Consider the following 18,120-nt stretch of genomic DNA (forward strand, 5'->3'; position numbering starts at 1 on the left):
AACGCCCACCGGAGACTCATTCCTGACACCCAGCAGAGTGGGGGAGCTTTGCAGGGATGGTTCCTTCTGCAAAGCATTAACTTTTCTACTTCCAGCCAAGGCCGGGACCCAGAAGCACTTGAAAACTGAAAAATGAGAAACTTTGAACCTCCAGAAAGTTCAGCTTGCCTGTGGGGCAAGGGTTCAACAGGTCCTCATTTGATCTAAACTAATTGTGCAAATCCTTTTTCCACTATCAAAGAAGTATGTGCTCTGTTTCTGAAGCCGGAAACAGGAACTGACTTCTCATTTTTCCAGGCCTGGGTTTTGGCTGAAAACCACCCCGGGTTGTTTTGGGTGCCTGCCTGCAGCCCTGCTTTCCAACAATGCCAGCAGCATTGAGTGGCCAAGGACTTCAGCCAGGCAGATGGCGTGCCTGCTGTGATCGGCCCTGCCTGCTGGCTCTGCAGAAGGGTCGGAAACACGCAAAGTCAGCGGTGACTCGAGGCTAATCAGAAAGCAGCCCAGGCTTCCTGGGAGCCAGCCAGGGCACTGGGACGCATCTGGCCGTAACCTCTGGCCCAGGAGCCTTTGGCTAAGATTTTAATCTCAGGAATCAAGCTGCCTCCTATCCTATGACACTCTGGAGGGGTGGGCACTGGGAAGAGATGCATGTAAAGATGTACAGAATATTCAAAGAAATTATGGGGCTTATATTTGTCATCACACTTCCTGTGTTACCTACCAGGTGGGTGGGTAGCTGGGAAAGAGGAGAAAATCAGGGAGGAGGACACGAGTCACTGCAGCTAAAGCTTCATCCTGCATTTCAAAGCTGGGCAGAAGAGGAAGTGGCAGGGCTGCTGGCTCCTGGCTACACAAGCAAACATAAGAGAAGCACAGGGTTCCGCTCCAGGCAGATCTGTGTCCCGGCTACTCACCCAGTGATGGATGTGTCCACCTCGTGCATCAGCGGCACCGTCAGCGTGAGGGTGTTGTCGTGCAGGGACTCAGAGCGCTCCATGTTGCCGCTGCGCAGGGAGAGAGGAGGGGACACTGGTCAGCACAGCCCGCCCACAGAGGGCGTCTCCCCTCCCTGCAACAGGTCTCCGTTCTGCACCTTTTTACCCTCCGCTCTGTTTTTCGTCCCTGTATGGCATCCCAGTGCCCTATGGTCTCAGTTGTATTCCCCCCACAAAGACATGAGTGGGGAGTGGAGAAGGGAGACAGGAAGGAAGGCAGGCAATCAGGGCATGTGATCCAGGAGGTCAGGGCTGTGGGCAGCTGGGCTCGGTCTGGCCAGGGAACTCTGGGAGGCAGCGTGGAGCACCAACCCCAGTCTCCCTAACTGAGGCCATGGGAGCTGATCCACTGACTCCTGAGGCCTGCTGGGGGGTGGGGAGGGGGCATTAAATCCCTGGCACCTGCCCTATGTGCACAGGTGGGGGGGGGGTGGCCAGAAAAAGCCTCAGGCAGAGGGGCAGGTGCTGAGAGCCGGGAGCTGTCCAGTGCGTGCGTGGTGGAGGTGAGTGCTGAGAGGTTATGGGTGGGCACCAACAGTGTGTGCTGCTTCTGCAAGGCTTGCTCCATGAATAATGGACCAGCAAGGTTAGGGCACTGCAGCTGGGAAGGGGTCTGCTGGACTTTAGCAGCTGTTTTCCATCTACAGGCATCACCCATCATCCACTGACAACCAAGCCCAGGAGAGAGGTCCTGGCCAACCCCGTCCTGATAAATATCATGGGAGCTCCTGTTATGGACTTCTGGCTCCAGCAGGTTCACATACGGGCCTCCCCCTCGGGGTGAGGAAGCACAGAATGGGGAGTCTTGCAGGGTCATTCTGGAAAGGTGAACACAAGGGGGCTGATGCTGTTGAGGGCTACCATGTGCCAGGCACACTCCTCAGCATGACTGAGCTGGGTCCTCAGAGTAACCCGGGAGGGAGGGGCTCACCCACCCCTGACAGGTAAGAAGCAGCTCAGACAGATTAGGTAACTTGCCCCAAGCCCCCACAGCAACCAGGTCAGTCTCCAAAACCAGTGCTTTTCCACTGTGATGCCTTCTCCTGATACCAGATTTGGGGGATTGAGGGAGGGGAGAAGGAAGAGGAGAGGAAGGGAGGAGGAGGAGGAAAAAGAGGAGAGAGAAGACCTAGTTTCCCTTCACTACTTTATGAAATTTCAAATATGAATTGTGATCATTATTGTAGGGAAGCAACCACCTTGGGAAAAAGCATGGCTACTGGGTGCATGGTGCTGAACCCAGCACCTACACTTGGTTCTACCACAAAGAGTGAACACAGGGTCCCAGTTGAAAGCTAAGTTCACCCTCCAGGGGTGGAACGTAAAAGTCCCCAAGGCCCGCTGAGGTTTGGACACAGCTCATCCGGACCACTCCCCACCCATCATTCCCTGAACCTGGGCAGAGTTCCTGCCGGCTCCCTGCCCTCCCTCCGCCCCCACTGCCTTCCTCTCCCCACCAGCGAGTGCTGAACGCAACCATACTTCAATAGCTCACATCCCCTCTCCTCCTCTCTCCTATTGTTCTGAAACAATGGTGCTCTGTGACTCTGACCCCTGACTCCTCATCTGTCTTCCGCATATGGGGTGAATCCATCACAGTTTACAGAAGCAGCAGGATCAGGTGCCCACCTGGCCTCACTTCCTTGCCCTTCCTTTCCCAGGGGGGACAATAAAAGCTGTACAATCACTGCTCAGGGCAAACCAGAGGTGACTCCTGAATGGATGGGAGGATGGCAACGCCCGGGCCTACTCCCTCCCCTCACCCAGCATCCCGCCAGGTCTGAGTAATTGGTTCCTGATGGAAGCGCCACCCTGTGCCCTGCCATTTGTCCAGCCACCTGTGGCCGCTGGCAGCTCTGGCCCAACAGTCTCATCTGTCATCGGGTGATTGCTCCAGACTGAGTGAAGTTGCAAAGTTGAGATAAAGAGGCTGAACATCAAAAGGCCCCCAGTTATTTTGCGAGCTCGTGACTTGGGATGCTTCCCATGGTCTGCAGAGCCAGGCTGCTGAGACAGGAGCTCTTGAGAAACTGTTTAGTCTCAACTTTCTGTCCTCCTAAATCCACAAGTAGGCAAGAGATCTTCAAAGGGTGGTGACGGGAAGAAAAGGACGACTGGTATTTTAACTGTGGCTTTCAAGATAAGGAGCTTTAAGGATCTTTCCGTCACAGTAGGGAATCAAGTGCTGTGGGTGCCCTCTGGGACAGTAAGACCAGATTTTCACCAAAGTCTGCAGAGAAATGGGTGCCTGAAATATTCTGCTGCAAGTTTAATAGATAACACAGCTTCCTAAACATCTGTGATTCAAGAAATTAGAAGATTCTGATATTTAATTATTTAAGCGACCAGTACGAGGTGTTCCCTAATGCTATACAGAAATATTAATGTACATCAAGGGATGTTCTTTAATTAAGTTATTAGCGTTTTCTTATATGCCCAGCACTGCATCTGGTAAATAGTAGGTGCTTAACAGATGTGTGTTGACTGAAAATGTGCCCAGTATAGAGCAAGGAACTACACAGAGTAATCATTTGATGAACCTTTAAAAAAATCCCAATGCCCAGATCTCACCCCAGACAAATTAGATGAGGATCCCTGTAGGGTGGACCAGGCATCGGTAGTTTTTAAGGCTCCCAGGTGATTCCAGTGGGCACCTAAGATCAGAACACCACTGGTCTATGGACATGAGATTCTAGTAGATAAAGTTTCTGCCATTGTGTTGTTTGCTCCCCTTCTTTGACACCTCCGATTAGCCCTAAATGGGATTGGGAAGTAGGTGGAGTTTCCTCTTTTTGACAAGGAAAAGTCTCTTCCATGTCATATTTCCTGCCCAAATGTTCCTTCCCATGAATATCAGCTGCTCCAGGTGTTGAGAGACCCAGACAGCACACTGATAGATCTGCCCAACAATGGTGAGTTTTCTGTGGATCCTAGAAACAGCAGGAGAATGAGAATTTTCAGGTTGGAATAAGCCATCTGCCGCCCTTTATTAAATCCAACAGTCTTGTGCTCTGTGGGCAAGCCATTGCATTGTATCACTCCCCTCTTCAAAAACTTTCAGTGGCTCCCCACTGCCTGGGGAATGCAGCTGAGGCTTTCAAGGCCCTCCGTGGCCCAGCCCAATCTCCTCTTTCAGCCTCATCTTCCTTCTACTGCCCTTGTATGTCCCCCACCCTTCCTCTGAGATGGGCAGGAATCCCCAACGCACTTCAATGCCCACCAGTCACATGGGTGTGACAGAGCAGGCTGTGCCATGCACATCCTCACCACTGTGCCTAGGCTTCTTCAGCCCAAAACCAGACTCCTCTGTGTAAATGCCACCTCCCCACTGAAGCCCTTCTGGATTCTAGCAGTGGGAACAAAGTCTACCTTCTCTATGCTTTGCATGTGTTTCTATTAGATCACAGCCATGCTTTATGTAAACATGAATGATGTGATATTGAAAATAGTGTGAATAAAAAATAATCACATCTTGCACGATTTCAAAGCTGGCAAGCTCAGACAATTGTCATCTGTGTTGAAATGCTATTATTCCTGTGGCAATGCTACCCTGACAAGACAGCGGGAGCCATGCTGCACTGGAAAGTTGTGCAGGAGTTGGGGGACTGCTGGGCTGTATTTTAACATTCACTGTGGTTCTTATTTCCATCTGGTTTGCATGTCCTATTGCAATATGTAGGATATAATTAGTGTTTGTCCCACTAGTGCTGAACTAAAGACCAGAAAGTCATCACCTTTGGAGTGGAGGATGGATATGACAACACAAGGTAAAGAGGGTCAAACAACCACTGTGACGTGCTGTGCTCTCATTTTTAGGAGAAAGAACATTTTCTAAAACATTAAGGAAAGTGCTAAAAAAAAAAATAGAGAAAGCAGCATTAAATGCAAAAATATGCTACAGTGGTGGTGGATTGAGGGGCTCTGAAAATGTGTACTTCCAGCTTCACAGTGGTTCCCAAACAAAAATTAATCTTAATTCTGTGAGTTTTAAATAACATTGAGACTGAGGAAGGACTCCAGTGAAAAAATAAAACAAAGCCTCGTTAAGTGTGTGCCCCACCAGTCCTGCTGCTGTCTACTGTTGGGTTGTATTTGTTGGGGCCTGACCTGAACCTCCCAAATGCCCAGTGACTTCAGGCTTTGGGGGCAAAGCCATTAATTAGTAAGAGGCAAGAATGGACCAAGGGTGATGTTGAAAGATTCAGCACTTAGGAAGAATCTTAGTCTAACCTTTGACTAATTGGTGTTTTTGTGAAAATTCAAGAATCACTCAGGCTGGGGTGAGTATGACAGGGTGTTAAAATGCAAGTTTTGGCTGAGGCATAATAGATGCCAAAATTCAGAGGAAAGCACTAAACCAGGATTTACTATGTCTGGTGGCAACAACCCAAACTATAATGTCAAGGATGTAACAAGAGTCGGGAAAGGAGGATTCTTGGAGACAGATTTTGGAGAAAATGGTTTGTGGTCAGGGGAGGGTGACTGCCTTTTAAGTTAAGCTTCAGGGGACCTTGATCAGGACAGTCAGATGCAGGCCCAGGAAACTTACGGGGAGGGGGCTGCTGGCTTTCCCCTCCTGACTCCACAAGGATCACCTGCCTTTCCAGAGACTGTCAGGGCAAAGATTCCTGAGTGGGATCTACATGCAAGAGCCAGGGTGGGGCCACCTTTGGTCCTGTCCCAGGGCACAGTCTCGGCAGCAGGAACTGAAGGCATCTTTGGCCGCCTAGAGGCTGAGGTTGGAAGATGTGGTGAGGGAGGAAGCACAGGTGAGCCTCCCCAGTAGTGGGAGGGCGGAGGGGGTCCCCAAAGGGGAGGAGCCAGCTCTGCATACCCAGACTGAGTGAGTGCCTGCAGCAGTGCCTGGTAAGTAAGACCTTTCCTGTTTGCCTTTTACCTCTCACAACCCCTGCTGTGAGCCTGGGGGGCTCTCAGGGAAAGGGGGAGGGCCAGTAGAAGCACCACTGGAGGAAAGCTAGACTATTCCCGGAGAAAGGCTTCCCTCATGCAGCTTTGCCCTGAAAGAGGGGAGGAAGCCTTAACTTGAAATCAAGTTTTGATTATTTCATGGGACAGGAGACACTTTGATTATGGATTTGTGAATTTGCTTTGAGGCTTGAAGCGACTGTAGGACTTTGCATTAACCAAGAGTGACCTGAGAATGCACAAGACTGTCCTAGACTGTCTCCAAGGACAAGGAAAGAACAAACCCCCCCAAGTGGGCTTAAAGAGAATAGGGACGAAAATGAAGTTTCACACTTGCCAGCGAAAGCGCTGTCTCCCTCTGACATTTATGTTCATTTGTTCATTATCTGACCTTTGCTGCCAGCACACTGCTCCCCAAGAGAAGGGCTTTTACCAACTTTGGTCCCTGCTGTATCTCCCCTTGTCTCACACAGTGGCTGGTCGTAGTAAGTGCTCAAAGGTTTGTAGAATGAGTGAGGGACAGTGCCTGCTCTGGGCTGTTCTGCCCTACTTCCTGCACTGAGCCGTGTCTGCCTCTGTCTCTAGACTGACCCTGTCTTGATGAGGTTTGAGATGGAAGACTTTCTCTCATTCATCCCTGCTCCCTCTCAGCTTCTGCTCAGTGCTTTACATTTGATGGACATGAATGGGGTTAAGAGGAGTGGTCCAGAGCAGGACCCCTTGCTCTACCTGGGGGTCAGATAGATGGCTGAGCCGGCACCTGTTATCTTGCACAATGGGGCTCATCTGAAAATTCTGGGAGATGACCTTCTCTCTCAGAATGTGGGACCAGGAGCTCCTTCTCAGTGCCCGAGGGTGCAGTCCTCCTTGGAGGAAGTCTTGGGTTGAGCACCCTCATTTCAGAGGTGACCATGTGGGTGGGGGCCTTAGTTTTACAACGCTTAGCCCCTTGCCTCGCTCTGTACCCCAGATTCAGTGGGTCTCCAGACTTGGCCGCATGCTAACCTGTGGCTGCACAATCGCCTTTCTCTGGTTGACTTGCAGCCCCTGGTTTCATGGTCTGCTCATCTAGTGTCTGGCCTTCCGTTTTCCCGGCCTCCATTAGCCATGAGGTTCCTGATTTTGTTATCTCACCTTTTTTCTGTGGATCTTGCCTGACCTTGGGCTTCAGAGTGTTTGGTTCAGATCTCCAGACCACCTCTGGGATAGACTCAGATCCCTTGGCATGAAAGTTTGGCTTGGAGATTAAGGCAACTAGAGATAAGACACGGTAACTGAATGCCTGATCCTTGATCAGACTCTGGACCAGTAAAAAAGTGGCTACAAAGTCATTTTTGGGACAACTGGAACATGGACTAGAGATTAGATAATAGCATTGTATCAGTGTTAAATTTCCTGAATTTTATAACTATACTGGGGTTATTTAAGAGAATGGCCTCATTCTTAGGAAACACATGGAGATACTTATGGGTAAAGAGGCATGATGTCTGCAACTTACTTTCAGATGGTTAAGTGGAAAAAATCATACATAGAAAGAGAATGATAAAATAAATGAGGCAGAGTGTCAAGACTGAGTGAATCTGGGTAAAGGGTATACAGGAGTTCCTTGCGCTATTCTTTGCAACATTTCTGTTAAGTTTAAAATCATTTCCAAATAAAAATTCAAATAAAAAGGTTGCCTTGGGTATCCAACCTATACAGTCAAAGCTTGTATCTCCCTATTCACCCACCTAAGTACCTCTCCTTCCAGCCCAGCTATCGGCCAAGGGCTACCCAGATGGCACTTCAAGGCACGTCTGGATTCTGGCTTGTGGAGGCAGCTCATGACCCCAAAGTCTCTCTCAAGCACCCTTGGCTATACTGGAGAGAGAGAGGCAGGAGCACAGTCCTGAGGGAAGACATCGCTACTGCACTGTCCCCTTCCCTATCTGCCCACTCAGCTCCTAGGACAAGCCCTCTCTTGAGGACCATCTCTTGGGGGCCTCCACCAACAGGCTTGGCCAGGCCCTCAGGCTGCAGGTGCCCTGTCCCTGCATCAAGGGATGCTGGGGTACATCCATGAGAAGCCACTGACCACAGAGGACACTTGTGAACTAACCAACCACATAAGCTTGGGCTGGAATCCTGACCTCTCCAGGTCTGTCTCTCCTCAGCTGTAAAATCATTTACCTCTGACTGGATGAACCCCTAGTCCTTCCCAGCTCTGTCTGAGCTGGTGTCTGCACAAGTGGAACTAGACAAGCACCATCCTTGAGAGACCCGATTCTATGCAGCGGTTTGGGGCTTTATCACTGAGCGGTTCCTTCCTCCTCGGCATTTTGGGCATCATCATCAAAGCATGACCAGGGCATGACCTTTCTTGGTCCCATAAATCTTTCATCTTTGGAAAAAATTTAAATCCCCCTTACCTCAGAGCAGTAACGATGAAGCTGAGAACTTCCTCTTCCCCAGACAGGTGGCTTGTATCAAAGATCACGCTGAATTCATACTATGGGAAAAGAAAGTGACATTTGGCATCAGCCAGCATTCCAAACTTAAACACTACAATCTTCTGCAGTTTATGACCTCTGGATGCTCATTTGCACGGCAAGCTTTATTCTGTGTGCATTTCTCTCTGATGGTCAGGCCAGAGATACAACTTTAGCAATAAAACGCAGAGCCCACTCTGGCGAGAGGTACGCTGTCCTTTTCAGCAACTGAGGTTTTCGTTAGGAAGTGATACGCTTGAACTCTTAAACCAGGACTTCCTAAATTTCACTCACACACCATCATCCCAGTTTTTGCCACATCTGCTTATCATATCACCTGTGATATGTACTTTGTATTTTTATTTCCTCACTCTTGCTGTTTAAAGACTATTTTAAAGAGAAGAATTTATATCACTATCACAGATGGGAATCCAGGATCACTTGCCATAAAGAGGAGGTCATCATAAAAATAAACATAACGGAAACAAAGGGGTGTTGAATTCTGTTGCCTGCTGAAGGCTCTGGGCCTAAGGTCTGCTCTATTTTGATAAAAGGGAGATTAACGACTGATAGGGAGGTGTTAGAGATATTGTAGAGCTACCGGAGAATTTCTTCCGCAAAAAGTTAGGATTGAAAGAGTATTGAAAAGGTAATAAATTTCTCACCGTTAGAGTCAACGTGGTTTAGTGTTATGTCCATGTATCACCTAAAATCATCTCATGAGCCACCCAAAATCATCTCAGGTACTCCCAGTGGTGGGCACCCTGTGATTCGGGGAACACTGTTCCAAGCAAATGGTTTTCACCATATACACACCAGGCAAGTGTGGGAATCAGGAAGGACCCCTCGGGTAGGGCTTATAGAGCCAGGCTCTACCACAAACTATGTGATCTTGGCCAAGATACTCGATCTCTTTGCATTTCAATAAAAAAGAAGAGGGTGGACAAAATGATCCTTAAATTCCATCAAGTTCTGAGAGTCTATGACTTATTTAATATCTAAATATTTGTTCCTTTATGACGTCATTTTGTTCCTTTATGACGAATTCTAGGCAATGGTCTAACTTTGCAACACCGGATTCTACTGAACTGCATGCTACCTGAAAGTAATGAACGCTGGACCACGACACTGGACCATCAACTAGAGCGGATGCTGGGCATCCCTTTGTAGACAGAAATTTCTGTTGCAGTGAGACCTGTCAGCTTACAGTGAGGGTGGGTCATGAAGATAGGACAGGAAACAGAGCTGGAGGACCCAAAGGAAGGGAAAGTCAAGGGTCTCATTGCAGCAGAGAGTCTGAACTGGCAGGAGATCTGAATTACGCGTTCTAAAGATCAAAGTGAGGTAAGAAGCAAAAGATTTGGGCACAAAGCCAAAATGAGAGCCAGAGGCCTGGGAGAACAGAAGGTCAGGGACCGGGCAGGCTGGTCATGAGAGACAGAAACATACGGCCAGCGAAGTAAGCAGATAGTGTGGTCATGAGGCTTAGCAGGTGGTCTGGAGCCTGATGACCCACAGGGTCTGAGGGCAGGGGAGGACAAGCCGGGCTGTGGATAGAGGGAGCCCCATCCCTGCTGGGTCGCTTCTGGGGCTTTCTCCAGGGACTCACCCCCAGAGCCCTGCCTCCAGGACCAGCCTTGCTACAGGCCTTGACTTCCGTATGTGGAGGAAGGCAGTGACATTACCAAGCTGGAAGAAAAATCCAACATCCAACATCCATACTTCTGTTGGCTCTGTGACTATTTTGAGAGAGAATGAATTTTAACAAAATTTAAGGCCCCATAAGTCAAGATTACTTTATTTTCACTGTATTCATTTATTCACTTTCTCTCTATGGGAAGTATTCCTGGATCCATCTGCAATGATAAGTTTTCCTTTTAAAGTATCTTTAAAACTAGCAAGACGCACCTTAGGTTTGAGGGAGGGAGGCTGGATTTTACAACAAAATGGCTACTTTTAAAGTGTTTCAATTAAGTCTATTTCCTGTTGCTCAAAAGATTTCAATAAAATGTGTGTGTGTGTGTGTCTGCATGTGCGTGCCACATTTTACTACAGGCAATGATGCCCAGCATTCAGGGTCCTCCTGCTGCATCCTCACCCTACCTGGAATCTCACAGGACTTGGCCCATATTCTGCCAGCTTTTCTGAGGGCAGCCACCACTTGGGGCTTCCCTTCTCCTGGGATGAATGTGGACAGAATGAGGATCAGAGCCAGAAAAAAGGCTGAGGAATCACAGATATAAGAGCCACCACAGTTTGGAGCAGGTACATTCAACGAGGCTGAGGGATTCAAGTGATTTGCTAAGAAATGAGCAAATCTTCCTTACTAGAACATTCTCACAACTGGTTTGCAAAACAGCTACTATGTACTGAGACCAAAAAGCCTTAGAGATTAAAATGATCCAATTCTATGACATAGGCAGGATAAAAGGATTAAACTTTCTTTTTTTTTTTTTTTTTTTTTAGGAAGGGAAAAAAGGTAGACAAAGGAATATAAAATTTCCTTCAAATCATAGCAGGGAAAACAGCTTCCATTTAAAAAGGTGGAACCGGTCTTTTAGAGTCTAGTTTTACCTCCAAAAATCACATCTTCTACGTCTTTGCATCTCTTTATAATGATGGCACATACTAGAATGTTCCATGAATCTCCGAATATGCTAAACCATATTATTGTTTGAGCTTAGAAAATCTGGCTCCTTATAAATACCAAAGTGACTGTACTTTCTTGTACTTTTCTGAAAAAATGAAGTGCAATACAATTATTTATATTTTAAGAGGTCTCTTCAAAAAATTGTGAGTTCCCGGGGGGCAAACAGCCAGGACTGTAGATCACTAGCCCAGACCACATCTTCTCCTATGTTGTTCCAGGGACTCAAAGTGGCATGGGATGTCCCAGAAAATAAAATGTTAAGAGGCCAACCAGATGGTGCTTGACAAAGTACAAAGGCCGTGGCGTGTGTCTCACATCTGCGGTATGTCACGTGGATCAAGGGGAAGGACCACATGTCCACAGCCCCCGGAACAGACTTGGAGATGGCCATGGACAGGGCTGGCTGTGCCCAGGCAGGGCTTTGCTGGCCACCCCGCTGCAGTGGGGTGTGGACGAAACCTCGGGGAGGCAGTTGCAGAATGAGTGGCTGGTGGGAAGGGCCGGGGGCGCTGCCAAGGAAGTGCCCCATCCCTGCCCCTTACCTTCGACTTCGACCTCATGAAAGGGAATCCCACACTGCATTTGAGGAAGTCTGATTCTAGCAGTTCACAGGAAATGCCCATTTCCTCCTGAAAGACAAAAAGTACCAACAGATGGGCTGGCTGCACCAGGACAGGTGTGTGGAGGAGCCCCAGGGAGGCAAATCCAGGCTTCAGCAGACATGGTCCTGCTTTAAGGAAGTTCTCAGACAACAGCCACTGTTGGCTGTGCTGGAATGAGGAGTCTCTGACAGGCCAAGTCCCCATCCTCCTCTGACTGCCCACTCGCCCCCCCGCCACCCTTGCCAGAGGTTCTCTGGGAAGACAGTGCAGAGGACAAAACCACACTTCATTCTTTTTTTTTTTTTTTTTTATAATGTTTGTTCTTGTATATCAGAGTTTCCCTAACTGTGTTCCGTGAAACATTAGTTCTGTGGGTATTACATTTTAAAAAAGGGTTTTGGGGTCAAAAAGTTTGGAAGATGTAGGGATAAAAAGAGTTAAAAATGTGATTTTTTTAAAAAGCAATTATTATTATTATTTTTGGATTTTATTTTACTTGTTTTTTTTATACAGCAGGTTCTTATTAGTAAGAACACTCTTCATTCTTAATCAACCCTTTGGCTCTGAAGCCCAGTGCTCTCCTGGTGAAATGGGACAGCCCACACGTGAGCTGGATGCCTCCTTAGGTTTGCATTAAAAGGCATCCAAGTTGCCTTTCTGGCTCACACCCTTATCTTGCCTTTCGAAACCTTACTAGTTGAGGAAAAATAAACGCTAAGAAAATCGCACCAAGGAAAACACAGGGATTCTTTACAGCATGAAGCAATGAGGGCTGAGCTACACCCTCAGCAAGCCTTCCCAGGGTAGGGGTGGATGCAAGGGCAAGGAGAGGGCTCCCAGCATAGCTGGCCTGGGCTGGACTCTACAGCCAGGCATGAGAAAACCAGGAAAGGGGCCGCAGGGAGCTGCCATCTTTCCACCTGCACACATGGTTTACAACCAAAGTCAAAGGAAAGCAGGAGGCTCTTCATAACACACAGGGCCTCTCCGAGTCACTGAGGCCAAATCAAGACTTCTGAGGGGAGACAGAATGTTTGCAGATTTGGGGAAAGGAGAAGGCACAGAACAGAACTAGCACTGGCTGAATGTCTAGAAGCTGGAGTACTGGAGTTCAATGAGGTCATGTGACTTCCTCAAGGTCATTCTTGGCTGACTCTAAAACCTATCTCCTTCCCCTACCAAGGCCCTGATCTTCTCGAGGGCCTTGGCAACTCTGCAACAAGCAATGGCAGCCAAAAGGAACCAACCTGTGTGGATTCTGGCTCTGAAATGTCACCCATGCTCCCTCCTCCAATATCCAGGACCTGCGCCTCAGCCCAGACCCACACTTCCAGGTAAATGGGTGAAATAAAAAAAGTTTAAGTTGTGTGTCTAATCAGAAAAAAAAAAAATGTGAGCACTTACCACAACATACCTACTTAGTTATATGTTATACACATATACTATTACACTAATATATTATGAACATTATCAAACACAAAAAGTAGAAATGACAAAAAATAAATAACTCATCTGTGGGATTAGAAGTCAAGATAATAATTGGCGGGTGGCAAGTGGAAGGGAGTTCTCGGGGTGCTGGGGATGTTCTCAGGTGTGATCATTGTGAAAACTCACTGAGCTGGGCACCTAATGATTTGTGTACTTCTGTCTGTTTTTTAAACATCAATAAAACTTTATTTAGAAAATAGCAACAAAGCAACAGCAACACAAACAACCGGAAATACAAGGAAATAAAAAATAGGAGATATATAAATATAAAAGGAAACTGTAGCTTATCTTTCAGCATCCAATCTAGATATCCAATGGGGATAACTGATCTCAGTGACTGTTAACTTTTCTAACGGTTCTCCGTGACCTTGGTCAGCATCCCTCATGTGGGCTTGGGACCTCCTGCATTAAAATTGGTTTGGGAGCGCCTTAAAAAAAAATACAGATTCCCAGGCCACGCCCCAGTGGTCTTAGACCCTGAGTACACTCTGAGATTGTGGGACCTGAGATAAGCATTTTCAATACATGGTAGGTGATACAGTAAGTATTCCACTGTGCAATGCTTTGGGAGCCACTGCTATGAGTTTGCCTTTTTTTGGTCCATTCTACAGGCTGCTTGAGCAATCTTCTTAAAATGCCTTTCTCCATTATGAACATAATAAAGCTCAAAATCTTAACACTGGCATACATTTGGGCCCTACCTCTCTGAGCACATACGTCACTATTCTACAAACATCCTTTTCTTGGTCTCATTTCCACACTTTCCACACTTTTGCCTAGTTGTTCCCACTGTCAAGAACACCTTTCCTCAGCCCTTCCTCCAAGGTTTCCTTCACCCATCTTGCCCCAAACACTCGTGGGTGGTAGGTAAGTTTGCATATCTAATATGGGCATGGCACAGGATTTGGAACGGACCCTGAGCATCCACTGAGTGGCTGAGTCATCACATCACCTCCCACGATCAGCACTGAGGACACAGGTCTGAATGACATTAGTCCCTGTCCTTGAAGAGCTCACAGCTTAGAAGGGGGACATCTTCCAGCAGAGAAACAGACATTTACAGAGCAGTGTGAGGGGCTGCTCTTGGAATCTCGAGAACATGCAGCGGCAATCTCAATAAGGAAAACCAGTGAATAATTTCTCAAATGCTGTCTCACGAACTGCATGGCCCAAAGATTGGTCCTAATGATTCACTGTTGGTGGCCTCTTGTCACCATCCTCTTCCTTATAATTCCTCACCCAAGAAGCAATGTCCACAATTGCCCCAAGTACAAGCTACGCTAAATCCTAGCTAACTGGCCTGTGGGCATTAGAGGCAGCGAGCTCAAGCCTAGGTGACCTTAACTCCCTGGGACAGTCTTGGTTTAAGTCTGTCGTCCTGGTGTAATTACTCTCAAGAGCATCCCAGGATATACATAAATTATATTACTCAACCCAGTTCCAAAGCTCAATATCTCACTGGAAATCCCTTTCAAACCAGGAGAGAGGTTTTCTATTTAAGTCAAAGGTCTATCCAAGATTTATCACCCCGAAGACTTCTTCAGGTTTTACATGGATGTGAAGGACTCATTGAGGCTTTAAAAATTTACTCTGGAACTTGAGGGGACCTCCGTTTACTCAGCTTTGATCTAAGACTGCTTTTGATTGCCTGAGAACTGCTGAACTACCTTATTTTTGTTAATTCCAAAATGCGAGGAAATAACATTTAAACCAGCATTTATTGCATTATTCCACATCTCTCTTCCACCCTACTCAGTCTAATAGAAATGACAGAATTCCGGTTGGATCTTGGGGTGGGGGACAAGCAAAAAGAGTGAAAACCAAAGACTTCTGTAGGAATGAGCGCGCTCAGTGTACGGTCATGACTCGCGCTCCTGGACGCTGCAACAGGAAGGAATGTCATGGATCACCCTTCTGCGCCTGTCAGCACCAGAACAGCCCTCCCATGGCTATGTAAGTCCCCTTGACTGAAAGGCTTTAATTCCGTTTTCCACTCTTCACTGCAGCTATGAGGCAAAGAGGCCCCCAGAGCATGGGCTTCAGCAAACACTGTGACTGCTGGTGTGGACGGCACAAGTGCTGCACCCAGAACCCCTTTACTAGATGACTTCCAGTCCCTGGCTGAATGGGAGCTGCTTTGCCTGGGAGGTTATAACACCCTTCCTCTGCAGCCTATGATTGACATGGGTGCAAAAGGCTGCCCCTTTGCCTCAAGGTGAGACCAGCTGTGCTGTGCAACTCATGTTCCAGAGCCCCCGTGGGATTAGGCTGAGAGCACATCCCTGTTTGCCTCTGTCCTCTGCCCCATTCTGTTCCCTTCACTCTTTTTCTCCCAAGAGCATTTCTGCAGTAAATCATTTGCCCAGGAATCCCCATCTCAGGTTCTTCTCCGGTGAACCTGACCTCAGACAATACTCTTTATAGATGAGGCTGCTGGCACTGAGAGCTTCTGTTAAGTACTGGGCATTTGTTCCCAGGTGGGGAGAGGCAATGGAAGGGGAATCCTCACATGCTAACGAATGTTGTTCAAATCCATACTAACCAAAGGAAAAACTTTCTAACTACTGGTTATAAAGTCAGCATAGCTGCCCCCATCAGGGGAGCACTTAATCTCAAAGCAGTATCAGCACCCCTTATGCTCTGGTTTTAGATCCTGCCTGGGGCATAACCTTAAAAAACAGGGTCACTATGGAGCTGGGTACCACCCCCGCCCACCTCCACCCCCACTCCCCATAGTCAGGCAGGCATCCTGTAGTCAAAGAAGTCTCAGGGAACCTTTAAAAAATGAATGTTGGGGTGATGTGGCTAAACTAGCTGTGCCCTGGCTTTAGACAGCATCAGGAATAGTGATCTAGTGGGGGGAGGGTGCTTTGTACCTCCGCCAGGCACATGGTACCCCACCAGGAGGTACATGGGAGAGATTCTAGGGACAAGGCTTCTCCTTGGCTCTGATTCCTTCTGTGCCTCAATCATTGCTTACATTGACTTTAGCTTGGAGAACTTACCTTCAGCACTGTTGCAAGACTTATGATTACCAGCTCTCAGCTGACAGGGAATGTGGACCAGTGAATAGACTGTCTACCCTTTGTCCCTGATTGCCAGACAGTGTAGAATCTGATTATCCAACTCAGATGCAGTGCAAATCTACTAAAACCTGTTACAAAGGTGCAGGCTTTCATGAAATCAATGAAAGTGATGCTCAGAAACTGCTCAAACCACTCAAAGCCTCTAATTAAGTCTGGATCTGGCAGAGTTAGATCAGTTAACTGTTGAAGAAGTCAAAATTATCCTTGGATGATAACACTTTAAGATGCTTGAGAAGATAAGGCTTTAAATTTAAAAGATCAAGAGAAGCGTTTGGGAAAAATGTACCATCATAAAAACGACCTTTCTGTGATTGTCCTAAAAACAAAAAAAAAAAGGCAAAATATGAAGCAAAGAATGTTACCTAATAATAGGAATATTCATGTCCAAAAGCTGCCTACCCAGCACTCAGTTACTTCTTTCATTTCAGAAATTAATGCACTGCTATTTTAAAGATGCTAATAAAGCAAATAAACTTCTGCCTTGGGTCTAAGTATCCTTGACCATTATAATTACAATATTACAAGAGCTGTTAAGTGTAGAATAACATAAACTTATATTCATAATCTTTAGTTTCATTTTTCAAGTAAAGTCCCAATCAAAACTTAAAGAAAAAATTTTAATATGAAATTCTGGACCCTATTTTAAGAAGATTCACAAAACTGGCCTTTTTCCCAGTCCCACTTTTCCTTGGCTAGCAGACACATTCAATTCCATAAAATGCTATCAAGGTTTCTCCCCAGAGATTGAGTGATTCAGTTTAAATTTTCTAAATTTTTTTTTTTTTATTAAGACACATTACTCTCAGGATCAGAAAAACATCAATTAACATTTTTTTTAGAACACAAGATGAAAGCCTACTTGGTTTCTGCACGTTCGTCTCTATATTCTCAGTACCGGGCACTCAGTAGCTCCTGAGTTTGCACTTAGTACTTCAACAAGCCTTGGCTCCTCGGGGATTCAGATGAAGGGACTTCAAGAGGCAGCTTACTTGCTGGTCTGCCTGGCATGGGAGATGCTTGCCTTGGCAAAGGCCCTCTCTTTTCCAGACATACCTCAGCTGTCCTGGCCCTGGGAGCTTGGCCAGCGGAGCCAAGCTCTAGCCCTGCTTGTAATATGCAGTGTGGCTGGCAGGAAGAAATCCGATCATGAAGTTAGTGAGCCTCCTTGGCCTTCAGGCTCCTTCCTCCCAATCACACAGCATTCGATTTTATTCTGGAGCCACACTTTCTCTGACCACCAACGCAGTGCCCTGTGGGAGCAGCAAATCCGCAAATCTGGTCAGGGCTTAATGCTGGGCTCCAGGGAGAGTGTGAAGTTTACCTTCCCGTTTGCTACTTCCTCCCGTGTTTGTCAAACTAAGATGACCCTTCATGTTCTATGTCAGACTGAAGCTTGGTATTCATCTAAGGACCCCTTCCTTTCTTCCAGCCACGTGAGGTGTGACCCCTGTGACCTGATAAGCTCTGTGTTAACTCAGTTAATAGAGAATTCAGGTAAATTTTGGAAGCACTTGATCCCAAATTCTCTAATTAACTGAGGAGTCAAAGGTGAGCAGGGGTTCTCAATAACCTGGCCTAGTGAGTTAATAGAAAGAGTTTATTCCCCGGAAATACTTTATTGGCCCCACTCAAGGATGAGTCAGCCTGAGCCTCACCAGAAAAAACAGTGCTATTCCTAGAGAGGAATCCTTTGGGACAGGGCCCATGGAATTCCTCAGCATGCAGAAAAGCACACGGGCTTGCAGCATAGAAAGTGCACAAGCTTTGGCATCGGTGTCCCAATTGATTTGCTCGGATATGTAACAGCTATGGGTCATCAGACAAACAGGCTGGCCTTTCTACAAGCCTCCATTTTCTCACCTGAAAAATGAAGCCATAACACCTGCCTTATAGGACTGGGGC

The 18,120-nt window shown here is 47.1% G+C and overlaps 1 protein-coding gene across 10 annotated transcripts in view; it reads right to left on the minus strand.

Annotated features, from left to right (window-relative positions):
- The window catches only part of ITGA9 (integrin subunit alpha 9), a 356,726-nt gene that overhangs the window by 69,551 nt on the left and 269,055 nt on the right, over nt 1-18,120 (minus strand). For all 10 annotated transcript variants that reach the window (XR_014232874.1, XM_082348371.1, XM_082348369.1 and 7 more), the window contains 3 exons: nt 11,585-11,671; nt 8,333-8,412; nt 918-1,007 (listed from right to left, as the gene is read on the minus strand). Coding sequence is in view for 9 of the 10 variants with exons in the window: in XM_082348371.1 (XP_082204497.1) it covers nt 918-1,007; nt 8,333-8,412; nt 11,585-11,671 (257 nt within the window). In the remaining variant the exon portion in view is untranslated. The remainder of the gene's footprint in view (nt 1-917; nt 1,008-8,332; nt 8,413-11,584; nt 11,672-18,120) is intronic.

The sequence above is a fragment of the Balaenoptera borealis genome (genome assembly GCF_965194805.1).
Source record: "Balaenoptera borealis genome assembly, chromosome: 12".
NCBI classification, from domain to species: domain Eukaryota; kingdom Metazoa; phylum Chordata; class Mammalia; order Artiodactyla; family Balaenopteridae; genus Balaenoptera; species Balaenoptera borealis.